The sequence below is a fragment of the Cyprinus carpio genome, chromosome A10 (genome assembly GCF_018340385.1).
Source record: "Cyprinus carpio isolate SPL01 chromosome A10, ASM1834038v1, whole genome shotgun sequence".
Classification (NCBI taxonomy): domain Eukaryota; kingdom Metazoa; phylum Chordata; class Actinopteri; order Cypriniformes; family Cyprinidae; genus Cyprinus; species Cyprinus carpio.
The window spans coordinates 9,954,518-9,967,794 of NC_056581.1; the positions used below are offsets into that span (position 1 = coordinate 9,954,518).

Sequence of the window (13,277 nt, forward strand, 5' to 3'; positions counted from 1 at the left end):
TCACAGAGGACTGCAAGCACATTCTAATAAACAGGGAATCCATCCTGTGCACTCAGTAGACACAATCCCATTACGGACAAAGTTGGAGTGTAGACAGATTAAGAGAGATTAAACTCTGAAGCAATCTGTGCCAGCTATGGGTCCACAGCACTAGAACCAAACTGGATGTCAATCAGTCCAGTCAAACCAGGCAAAAATTACTTTTATATGGAAGTTGGGCTAATGCAAATGATGATTATACAGATGCCATCTAGGGAGGATGTGTAACTTTGCATATATTTAGTAGATGTGAGTTTGACTTCTTTTAAGCCATTCATTAACATAGTTTTGGATCATAAATTACTCAAAGTTCAAAAATGTTTCAAAAACAAATCTGCTACATAATTTTTGCTTCATTATTCGTTTCTGTTGCTGGTTGAGTCAGAAAATTTTAGATTGAAAATATTCAACAGTCCTGTGTATGATGGATACAAGAAGTGGAATATGACTTCACTTCTTTTTCTTAATAATTCTAAAATATTTTATTCTTTTAGGAGTTGTTTAGAAAATAAGTAATTCTGTGTTTATGTGCACTCTTTGTTACCTGGGTTTTACCTCTTTCTCAACAAGCCCGCCCACTCCCTCCATAAAGTGTAATTACAGACGCACATGAGCTCTTCTGTAATTACCTTTGGATTAAATCCTAAATCTTCACACTTTGAAATAAATATGGTCTTTAGATATTAGAAGTGAAAGACTAATGACATGAAAGACTAATGTCTTACTGACTTATTTTATTTTATTTTAATTTATTATTATTTTTTTATTTTATTTTATTTTTTAATTTTTTTCAAATTACTTGTAATTATCAACCTCCACAATGGATCTAATGTAATTAATTATCTTAAATGTGTAATTTTGTGTTGATTGTTTTCTTCAGTTACATCATTGTGATTAAAATGTCCCCATATAAGAAAGGTTTGCGTAGCAGCTTTAACTCACTTTAATTAAATCAGTTAATGTCTCACACTTTTTAGAGAATGCTTTGATAATTCATTCTGCATTTATTATGTCCTAAAAATAAAGACATATGTTCTTAATGTTATGTTTTGACTCGACTGTAGCTATTAAAGTGAATTCTTAGCAATAAGTGGATTACTCTCAAGAAATATCCTTAGGGTGCCAATTCTTGCACCAGTGAGCCACACGCCACCTGAGTGCTTGATCTCCTGGGATTGGTGGAGAGCCTTTAGATAAACTTGATATCGTTGGACTGCCAGTTCCTGATAGGAGGGAACAGATGGAAGTAAAGGCCATCTCAGTGAACACTGACTGACGCTAAGAGATTTAACTGTCTTGGGCAAAGGGGGATTTCATAACAAGCTTACATACACCTTTTGTGCAAGGAAGCACCTTTAATATGTGGGGATATAATTACATTTGCCATTAACTATTAGGTATGTTAAAAATACCTGTGTATATTAAGGTGCTGTACTGGGTGAATGGTCTATATTCAGGCATGACATCACTCACAGTTGTTTTGAAGTTGAAGTGTCCTGCACACATTCCAACTGCAGACCAGCCATTTCAGTTTGTGTTGGAATATTTTATTAATATTTATTTACATTTATTTACATTTTCTGAGGGCATGTTAAAGAAAAAGATTTGCATTTTGAGTGGCTCAGTTAGGTAATGATGGAATGCAAAATCAACACGATCAGATTTGAGGTTCTCACCTCATTTACTACAGTACTACAGTTTTTTTTTATTTATTTAACTGATTGACACATGAATTTAACAGTTTGCTGACATTTATTATTCTGATTTTTATTCCACAAAAAATACCACGTCTTTAGACTATAAAGACTAACTGCAGTATATTAAATATTACAATTAAATTAATTAATTACATTTTTATTGTCATATTATATTAAAACTATGTATGCATTTTACCAAAATGTATTTAGATGCTTCATGCACTTCTGTTAAATTGTTCAACACTTCAATGTACTGTATCAAACTGTACCTTCTTTAAAATATGGAATGAGCTTGTTGTTTGTTATTAAGTTACTGTAACAAGCTGTATGACAAATAATTTTGATTTAGAATCAAAAATACATTTGTGTCAAGTAAAAAAGAAAAAGATAAACAGGACTTATTGGTTCAATTCAAGTCAATTCAATTCTAAACTGGACTACATTGAGATACATAATCTTGTCCCAAGATATTACTCTGTCATTATAACATTTCCAGGGATAGAAATGTCATACATTTTACACTAAGCCATTGCAATTTCCCTGTAGATCTTTGGTTTAATTCCCAGTTTTTATTTATAAACATGTTGTAGCCCTAAATAGCAGGTTAAGTGTTTAATTGGATTGACAGAAAGACAGCAGTGTCTACAACAGAGCAGCCCAAGCCAGCAGAGCAAAGGTCCAAGTATAAAACCCTGCTCCTCTGACTGCATCTGCACTCTCTGACTTCACCAGACAGGCTGCGGATTACCAGAGAGAGGAAGCAGATCACCCTATTGCCCTACCAGTGCAAAGGTAAGAACTCAGTGCCTTTCCATTATAGGACAGCATTGGTTCAATAACAATACAGTATTCAATACAGTATTGTACTGACTTCATTCATTACAATTAGGCCTACATCTTTCCTGGATTATCGGCAGGGCCTAATGAATAATAATTTAGCCCGTGTGTGCAACCAATTTTTGATTGTATTTAGATTGTCTTCCTGTGAAGAGCCGTTCAATTTAGCAAAACAGATTTTGGACAGGGATGAACAGCAGTGCGTTAACAACCTCATGCTGTGTATCTGAACATGTGCTTTAGAGTTAAAAGAAAGGGTCTTGAGAAACAAAACAAAAAGGAAAAAAATCTCTAAACCTTTTGACAGGTTTCCACATGTTTTTTTTTACTGCTTAATGCATTTATAAAAGCCTAGATAAGATGCACAAGTAATTGACAACTTCTTAGTGTCTCTTTTTTATTTTGATCCTTTTTGAAATGTAAATTGTCCACATTCGGATTTATTTTTTATGTTAGTTTTTGTCTGAATATATTCCATGTGATTTGCATGTAAAAAGAACCTTAAAGCCTAGTTAACTCTGCACGTTTAGAGAGGTTTATGGCAAAGCATCTGAGTTCCCTGGATGAGCAATGCCTCATTTTAGATTTATCTTCAAGAAAAATAAGAGAAAAAAGAAAAGTTCATTGGATGAGATTATCACTACATTCACACACACAAAAACACATCACGGCTTTTTATACACACATAGTGATAGGCAATAAAGATAGGGACAGATGCACACAATGTTAGTATCACTGAGGTGCTATTATAGATTTTGTTTGTATTTATTAATATTGCTATTTTCTGTTTTCTTTTTCATTTTAGTTAAAGTTTTTGTTATTTTGTTGTTGTTGTTGTTTACAAATGAGAAAGTGAGATTGGTTGCCTTGGCAACTAGCTGAAATAAAATAAGTTAAAATTGGCTGTATATTTAATTTCTGTTCAAGTTTATTTAATATCAAATAACAGAAGTTTCTATGCTTTCAGTGTTAACTAACACTGACTCACACTCACAGTCTTGTCACCTTGACAACAGGCCTGTTGTTTTTGATAACATCTGAATTTTTTACTGTTCATAATATTCTCTTTTTTATTTATTTCAGGAAAATCCTTGTATGATGACAGACAAGTAAGTTTTCTTTCCTTTTTGCTCTTACCTTTGAAGATTTAAACAGCTATCATACAAAAAAACAGCTGCCAAATTGTTTTTTCTAAACTTGGGGAAAACTGCAAGCATTGTTAATGTCTTGAATCATTTGAGAGATCATAAATTAACATATCTAAGTAGGATAGGATAGGATAGGATGGGATGGGATGGGATGGGAAGCAGCACATATTGAAAAACCATTACATGTGTCTGTGAGGATGTTGTTGTAAGTTTAGAATAGATCATTAAGTGGAAACATTCACTGGAGTCCAGCATGAACGTGTCATAAGCTGGCAGTCACAATCAATTACCAGGCATCCCCTTTGGAGTAAACACAAGCTGCCTCCATTCATGGAGCCTGGATTAGCACAGGGTAGTCCAGGACTTGGCTTTGAAGTGTCTTAAAATACTAAGCTTTAACAGCTTGATAAATGCCCAGGATAAGAAGGTCAAACCTGCAAACGCAAATACATTGCTCAGGTAGAGGTGGCTGAAGGGGTTAATACCTAAGGTATAGGCCAAATAGGACAAGTGACCCCAGCTCATTCCTCTTTGGAGTCCACCCTTTTGTAACACTAACTAAATTCTTGTTTTATCAGTATTTACTACACCACAAACCATATTCCAAAAACTCTTTCTTTCTGTTTCTTTTTCCCATTTTTCTTTCTTTTATTTATTTATTATTATTTGTGTGTGTGTGTGTGTGTGTGTGTGTTCAAAAAGAGTTTTCAAAAAGACCAGTGGAAATGGCCAGGTATGACTGAACTCTTTCTGTTTTGTCAGTTCCTCAATATGCAGATGCATCTTGAATTTTCATATTACATTATCCGACAAAACGTGTGTAATGCACTGTTTGTGTTTCAGCTCACTCTCTACCTGGGGAAGAGAGACTATGTTGACCATGTTGACTCAGTTGACGCTGTTGGTGAGAAACTGTCTGCATTTATTATTGAAACACAGACAACAGGTAATGTCCAACAACTAAATTTTAATTGTTTCTTATTTTAAACAGAGGGTGTACTGAAAATCGACCCTGCAGATCTTGGAGACAGAAAAGGTACTGTCGGTATTTATGTGTCTTAACAAAACATAACAATACTTAATGATAAAAGTAAATAAAGAAATGTATTTATTTAGTTAGCTAGTTAGTTAGTTAGTTAGTTAGTTAGTTAGTTAGTTAGTTAGTTAGTTAGTTAGTTAGTTAGTCAGTCAGTTAGTTAGTTAGTTAGTTAGGTATTTAAGAATTTTACAAAGAAAAAAAAAAGCCTGTGATTAAAAAAACATTTAGCTTTTTGCTTTTTTGACATTTTGCTCTAACCTTGATTCCAATTTAAAATGTAAAAATGACTTTAAAACAATAGAGAAAAAAATACAGTTGGATTCGTGTAAAAAAAAACAACAACAACAAAAAACAATGTTTGACCAGTTTCTTGCTTCATGCAGTTTGGATTCAGCTGGCCTGTGCTTTCCGCTATGGTCGTGAAGACCTGGATGTGATCGGGCTTTCCTTCAGAAAAGACATCTGGATTCAGCACATACAGCTATATCCTGATGCAGGCCACAAACCCACCCTGACAGAGATGCATAACACTCTCCTACAGAAAGCTGGAGAGCAGGGTCATGCCTTCACTTTTAATGTAAGGCATCTGCCAGTACCGACAACAGAATATTTATTTTACACTGTGAATCAGACACTAAAATAACACAGGCAATGATTAGGACTGATATTTTTAACACACCCCTTCAACACCCCTATTTGCATTATACATATATATGTTACTTTTTATTATATTATTTATTTGTTACTTATTACTTGTTATTTGTCATAGAATAATCTGCATAGAACTGAAAGGACTTTAATTGAAATGAACTGTCTTTCAGATTCCTACCAACCTCCCCTGCTCTGTTACACTTCAGCCTGGCCCAGATGACAAAGGAAAGGTGAGATGCAAAGACTGAATGACATACATTATTTTCAAATAGAAATACGCTGAATGGACTTGCTCATGGCTTTGTTCTTGCAGGCTTGCGGTGTTGACTTTGAGGTCAAGGCCTACTTGGCCAAATCAGCTGATGACCCCGATGAGAAGATCGACAAGAAGTGAGCTTGTTGTTGGAAATTTTGCACATTCAATCCATGTTAAAACACTGTTAATTCACTGAACTTTACTAACCATTGTTCTGTCCTCTCCCTCTACAGGGACACCTGCCGTCTTGTCATTCGTAAAATCCAGTTTGCTCCTGATAACACAGGATCTGGACAGAAAGCGGAGCTCTGCAAGAGCTTTATGATGTCTGATAAGCCTGTTTTTCTGGAAGCCTCTCTGGACAAGGAAGTATGTAACCCTGTGCACTGCAGGCTTTGATATTTACCAAATCAAGAAGAAACTCATGTGTCTTTTTCCTCTTGATGACAGATCTACTACCATGGTGATTCCATCCCCGTCACCCTTAAGATCAAGAACGAGACCAACAAAGTTGTGAAAAAAATCAAGGTTACAGGTGAGATAGATTTAAAGAAATTTCAAATAATTCACAGGTTGTATATATAACAAATAATGTAGCTTACTGCTAAATGGTTGACTGTTTATTATCCAACTAATTACATGACTACTTCGAAATAAGTCAATAAATAGACATGAAATGAGTTAAGTTATTAAAAATGTGAAAAGAATAAGACCATGGAGTGGAACAATATAAAATATAATTAGTAGATTTATGTGGGAAATCAGGTGCCAGAAACAACAGTTAATTTTACATTTTAGTAGTCATTATAATTTATAGAAAAAAAAGTTAGCCACAGAATGCCGTCATTGACCAATCAGAATTGAGTATTCCAGCAGGCAGTATAATACATATACCTGTATATTCAAATGAACTGATGTTGCATCCATTATCCTCATAGTTGACCAAACCACAGACGTCGTTCTGTATTCAGCCGACAAATACACTAAGAATGTGCTGTGTGAAGAGTTTGGGTGAGTGTTATTTTCTTCGACAGTATGCTTGTATGCCAGTCATAGTGAAGATCTCTTCAGTGATCTGTCTTAAGTTCTCAAAACTATGTGATTTACATGCTCTCTGCAGGGAAACTGTAGAAGGAAATGCAACTTTTGATAAAACCCTCTCAATCACTCCTCTGCTGGCAAATAACAAGGAGAAACGTGGCCTGGCGCTGGACGGCAGGCTTAAAGATGAAGACACCAATTTGGCCTCAACCACTATGTGAGCGTTTGTTTCAGCTTTACAAACTTTTATAAAGAGTTTCACAGAGCTCCCACAGAATGAAGTAATATTGCTTATAATAAAGTAATTGGAACTGTACTGTGAACTCTTTAGTATCTATCACTTCTAATCTGACTTGAGTTCATACATAAATGCATGAACTATTTTATTTTATTTTATTTTTTTATCAGTTGCTAATTACCCATTTACTTTTCTCTCTTTCCTTCAGAATTAGGAGCGGCATGGACAAGGAGATCCTGGGAATCCTGGTCTCCTACAAGATCAAGGTTAACCTCATGGTATCAGGAGGAGGGTGAGGATTGCTTTCTTTGAGAAATTCGTCCAGTTTGTGCTAAACAATTGTTCATAAATAAATGACAATTCTAGATATAGTATCATTACTATTATAATTATTAGTAGTGTTTTATTTATAAATTTATTTCTCTTTTTTCAGGCTGCTGGGAGGCTTGACAGCAAGGTAAATCAAAAATGAAATGCAGCTGAAATGCATTATGGGAAATCAGAAATGGCCCTTTATCTAACCTTTTGTTTCCTCCATACAGTGATGTGACAGTAGAGCTGCCTCTGACCCTGATGCACCCTAAACCCAAAGGTAAAAAAACCACCCTCTTTTCTCATCATTATATCCATGGCAAGTTTTTAAGAAACTGATGTCCAAATGTTGTTTACCAATGTTTAGCGCATAATTATCTCACTCCCTTTCTTTGTGTCTCCCTCTCTGATTATAACAGACTGAATTCCCCGTATCAGTTTCCACAGGACAGATGTTATCCTCAAGTACATTCCCTCAGCACTTTCACAGCGAGACCATTACTCCAGCTCCACATTAAGCAAAAAGGCATTTCAGACAATGCCAGGAGTACCTCACAGCAAACAAACCACATCTGTATCACTTGCAAATTCACTAGGTCATACTGATGGTAATAAACAGACAGTTTAAAGCATAAATCCAACTTGAATACATAAGTGTGGGGTGAATGGTTGCCTTGAGGTTCTCAGTCCAGGAATAACATGCCTCTTCTTTGTGAAAGTGCTCCCTAATGGTTGTCATCTTACCTATAAATTAACCCATATGGTTACAAAGTGTGTCTGAGCAATGCATTTCAATGTATGGAGTTTGATCATCTCATTATGTATGCTTGTGTTAACTTGTGTTGTCTCGAGTCTAGAGTCTTGTTTTGTCAAGTGTGCAATTTTTGATTAAACCAAATAAAGTACCTTTAAAACCTTCATTGACAATGTTTTTATATTAATTACTATAACATGAATATAGTTTAAACTTTAGAGAACTGATAAAATTACTGAAGCAATTTCAACAAATTGCTGTTGTTCGATGATTTTCAGACACTATTTGTTGATCAGAGCCAAGCTACTGGGGCATGTTGTTACAAAAGATCATTGTAAGTTAAATAAGCTATATGTTTTTTGTTTTGTTTTTTGTTTTTTTCTGGACAATAATAGTTCCCAATTCAGTCACAGAGAACTATATGAATATTTACTCTTAATGACCTGACAAAAATGACTCGACAGTTTTTCATAAAGAAAAATAACATTCTAGCTAGAGTAAGTTAGGGTTTTTGCATCTACAGTAGTTTAGAGACTGGAGATTACATAACCCAGATCTCTTGGCTTAATTAGGTTCTAATTACATCCATCTCATCAGTATTTTGAATAGTCCAGTGCTGATGATCTGCCAAAATCTGGATTAATAAAGTTCAGACGTCAAAGTAAAGTTAATTATGGATACAGATATTCATACCATCATATTTACACACTTTAAAAAGTGCAATTGTTACCTTAAAGAGCTATTTCTGCCTCATTTAACCCTTCGTTAGTATAAATGAATGATTTAAATTGATTCAGCAGAGTTAAATATGATTTGAAAAAAGAAAACGGTTAATTTAGACATTTTTTTTTTTTTTTTAGTTTAGTATTAATAATGTATAATTATTGATCAACTGTCAATGCAAAACCTTACTTCACTTGCTTAAATTTAGTTTTAACTAACTCTTTTCTATATCATTTATACCCTCAACATAAAAACAACTAACATCAGCACTAACTGTGACTTAACAGCTTTTAGCAAGTGAGACTATAAGCTGTTAAACCTGGGATTAATAACAACAGAATAACCAATCATCATTTTTTACTAAAAAAATAATACTACTATTATAATACTACCACACAAAAAAGAGTTCAAAAAAACCATCATACAGTTAGGTTTTTTTTTTTTTTAAGAGAGCACAACGAACAATGAACAAACTCTCAGCCAAGATATCTCCTTCCTCTGGACCCCAACCTGTCACAATTCACCTGTCCACACCAGGTAATGATTTTCAACTCTTCATATAGTCTATTGGAGCTTTCTTCTTGGAATGGAAATCTGTTATTGTAGAAGTATAGGAAGGAGTGGCATTTGTAATCCTGTAATTAAATGTCTTGTCTTTGTTTTTCTTAGCAATTGAGAAGGATCCTCAGGAGCAGACTTTAGTTCAGGATGAATCTGATGCAGAAAGACCATCTAAACGTTGCTGCGCTCGATGTCCATTCCGAGCTGTACGGAAGGTGACATCTGGGCTAATATTAGGGGCTTGTGTAGCTGTTTCCTGGGCTTGGGGTACTAATAGTGCTAAAGAGACTCTGATAAGACATCCTGCCCCGTTCTTCATCATTTGGTTTTGTAGTACCTGGAACATTCTCTTTTTTCCGCTCTACTATCTGTGTCATCTTCTCACGGAGAAACAGAAGCAGCTGCCAACAACCGAGTTCAGGTTAGAAGAAAACATTTTAAATGAATTTTGATGGCTTTGATGGTTCCATAGCAAACTTTTACTATCCATGGAAACTTTCCATTGCATAAAGGTTCTTTAAAGCATAAAAAGATTCTACCAATTATTAATATGTTTTTCACTCTAAGAAAAAAAATGGTTCTTTTAAGAACTGATCACTTTTTTAGGGAACCCAGAATGATTATATTATGGCATTGCTGTGATAACTACCTTTTGGAAACTTTATAGAGTGTATATGATGTTGTTAAGATGCATGTTTTGCAGTCCAAACCTGAGCTGCACATCTTTCATGCAATATTAATTTTCTAAATTGCTGATGCAGTTAAAGCAAGTTAAATACAAATAATCATTATTGCATAATTCTTATTTTATTTTAAGCTGTTCAGTACAAGCTGCTTTCAGTCTCTAATCCTCTCAGCTTCTAGTACATCTAAACAAATAACAGCTTTTCGTTAATGAATCAATGCCTGGTCAGCAGCCCATTATCAGTGCAAAGTCATCACTGACACTGGCTGGCATTTGTTGGGAACAGCGAAACCTTCAGCAATATCAGTTGAGGTTGGCTGCAGCTTTATTATAATTTGTACTGTACATGCACCTGCGTCCTGACTAAGCTGTATTTTTACACATGCAGTTAAGAGTTTTTGATTTATAAAGCAGCCTACTAAAGCTGCATGCATTCATCTTTACCTCTGATAGAGAAAAGACATCTTTGTATTATTGGACTTTTTACTCAAAACCTACTTGTGACAGCTAGCCCCAGCCCAGTCTATCCTATATTATTACTTAAAGAATTATGTGATAGAATTATCTTAAGGGTCAGTATTATTTGAAACTTAATAGCATTTGGATGTGCCATGCTGTATATAATTTTATCCTTCAGAAAGTGCAGTCTGTTCCTGGGTGAAGAGTTGACTGTAAGGGTTGTTTTGAAAGGAGCTGCTCCATTCTCTGTGCTGTGGAGTTTATCTGGTTATTTGTACTTGTTGGCACTTTGCCGCATCTCCAAAGTGGATGTAAGTGCCATCCTCTGCTGCAGCCAGGCATTTATTTTCCTCCTTTCATGGATTGGACTCAAGGACCGCTTCATGGGTGTTAGGGTGAGCAATCAAATAGGATATCGAGTGTTGTGTGAGTGATTTGGTAATTGCTTGTTTTTTCGCCAATTTTGAAGTAATCTTTTTTTCTGCATTTGTCTGTTCTCTATTTAGATAGTGGCTGCCATCCTGTCCATCACTGGCATTGTTATGCTGGCCTATGGTGATGGTTTCCATAGCGACTCAATCACAGGAGTAGCACTGGGAGTTGGTTCAGCTTCAGCTTCTGCTTTATTCAAGGTTAGCACTAGGGGTGGGCATTTGAATTCATCCCAGTGTTCACTAAAAAGATTCATTCAGAAAGTTACAGCGATTCATTCAGTGATCTTGTCAAGTTATACAGTTACTGTAACTGTTTAACCAAATTAAATTGCGAGTCATTCACACTCAAAACAATAATTTGTGCTTAAAATTTGTGTGTCTACTAATTCACTACAAACCTCCAGAAAGACTGTATAAGGTTAAGGTGTTCTTTAAACCTGTATGTGTGTAAACATCTGATACAAATGTACTATTCTGCAGTTTCACTTTAGTTTATAGTTTTATGTCTCAGGTACTTTTCAGAAAACATGCAGGGAATGTCCAGCCAGGCCCTGCCAGTGTGATGCTGTCCTGTGTGGGTCTGTGTAGCTTTGTCCTCCACTCCTGGGTGTGTGTATTGCTTTATTTCACACATGTGGAATACTGGCCTCCCTCTCAGCACATCCCCTGGGATAAACTTTGTGTCATGGCTTCTCTACTGCTTGGTAATTTATGACTATGCATTATGTAATAATGATTCCACTCAATGTTATTATTATTAATATAATAAATATTCCATGGAAAAATATAATAGTTCAGAATTTTATTTGCTTTTATCTGAAGTATCTTTTATTTTATTTTATTTTTTGTCCTGTTTCTCCTAGTTTTCAATGTGCTGTTAAACCTGGGAGGAATATTTACGTACCCCAGTTTAATGTCACTGGGAATTCTCTTGACCATCCCAGCGAGTGCAGGTATGTATTTGATTATAAATAAGCTGTCAAATAGACCTGAAGCCTCAAAGACAGTGATTTGTTTATATACAAACACTTTTTCCATTTTTATATTTTATATTTCACATATTTTATAGTTTCTATAGCCAACTCTAATAAATGCTATGTCAAATAGCACTGCATTATTTAGATGCTTTTTTTAAAACCTGGAGATTACTTGAAAAACACATAAACTATATATTGTTGCATCGTGTGCTTATTGTCTTTATGTTTCATCAGTCAAAACGTTTCTTTTTATTCAGCTTAGCTACAGCAGAGATTTCTTTGGCTACGATAGCTGCATGTCTTTATCCATATTAGCGATTTCCTGGCACATCATAAGTTATTACTTCTATGAGGCTGTTTTGGACTTTCTGAATATGAATGAAACACACTGCATGAGAGCATTTACACCTCGGTCCTGACCGCATCACTTTTTTACTGGGTGTTTTTAAGGAATATTTGCATTTGTTCACACGCGATTGGATTAGCTACTCATGTGCTGGACTCTCATGCGTTTGGCTAATCCAGAACAACTGAATGATGTGCATCAGAAGTGATTTAGAAGTGGCTATACGCAATGCCGACTGATAAAGAAGTGGGTATATGCCGCATACCTGCATATAACCTGCACTCCACCACTGCTCACAGACATGTGAAATAGAGCACTGCAGTGATGACGTATTTTTGTAGGCCAAACAGGGTGTTAGAATCTCCCTGGTTCCCTTGACAAAAACCCAGTAGGATTTTTACTTTTGGATTATTGCAGAAAAAACCTACTCTCCTACAAAAACATGTCATCTCTGTAGCACTCTAGGCCTGGATGTGTAAAAGTGATTAATCTGATGTGTAGTATTTCATTTTTGCATTTTTTGAGAATTTGAGAATTTTTTCTAATGTTAAGTCTATTGCTGTCTCTTTCTCATTCGTAAGCTGTAGATACATTTGTGACTGAAACTCTGCAAATGAGTCATGTGCGAGCTGCGGCAGCCGGCATCATCTCAGCAGGGTACCTCATGCTGCAGCTTCCAGAAAACTGGGACGAGAGCACTTTGCGTTGGATCAACACGCTGTGGCGTGGAAACTGGCGAGAGGACAGTATAGGAGAGGAGGCTGTAATGGACACTGCTGGGATTGTAAGAGCAAAACCCAGACCAGCTGTAGTGACACTCAGCGGAGCATATTATGAGCAGACTAGATTTGATTCTAGTGTTGGTGTGATAACATCATAAAATCTTTTGTGTGTCTGTGTAAATGCAATTACTTACATTGTAGTTCTGTTTTCATGTTGTTTGAAATTCAAAATATCTTTATTATAGAACCATCAGATTCAATCATGATGATAAGATTATAATAAAGATTAAATGAAAGGCAAAAATTTTAATTTTTAACAACGTTTTTAATAAATATATAAAATAAAAATATAATTAAT

The 13,277-nt window shown here is 35.3% G+C and overlaps 2 protein-coding genes across 2 annotated transcripts; both read left to right on the top strand.

Annotated features, from left to right (window-relative positions):
- The first annotated feature begins 2,413 nt into the window (after positions 1 to 2,413).
- LOC109052317 (arrestin-C) lies at positions 2,414 to 8,178 on the top strand. The gene is made up of 16 exons (XM_042765136.1): positions 2,414 to 2,528; positions 3,657 to 3,682; positions 4,424 to 4,454; positions 4,565 to 4,625; positions 4,713 to 4,757; positions 5,144 to 5,337; positions 5,582 to 5,641; positions 5,725 to 5,801; positions 5,901 to 6,036; positions 6,118 to 6,202; positions 6,606 to 6,678; positions 6,788 to 6,925; positions 7,155 to 7,238; positions 7,380 to 7,403; positions 7,489 to 7,538; positions 7,678 to 8,178. Exons 2-16 carry the CDS (start codon positions 3,669 to 3,671, stop codon positions 7,680 to 7,682), a joined length of 1,077 nt encoding a protein of 358 aa, XP_042621070.1. The 5' UTR covers positions 2,414 to 2,528; positions 3,657 to 3,668; the 3' UTR covers positions 7,683 to 8,178.
- A 1,021-nt stretch (positions 8,179 to 9,199) lies between these two features.
- On the top strand, positions 9,200 to 13,209 carry LOC122146520 (solute carrier family 35 member F4-like). The gene is made up of 7 exons (XM_042765734.1): positions 9,200 to 9,272; positions 9,405 to 9,717; positions 10,619 to 10,835; positions 10,947 to 11,072; positions 11,386 to 11,578; positions 11,738 to 11,827; positions 12,779 to 13,209. The coding sequence occupies exons 1-7, from the start codon at positions 9,200 to 9,202 to the stop codon at positions 13,075 to 13,077; spliced, it is 1,311 nt and encodes a 436-aa protein (XP_042621668.1). The 3' UTR covers positions 13,078 to 13,209.
- Positions 13,210 to 13,277: the final 68 nt, after the last annotated feature.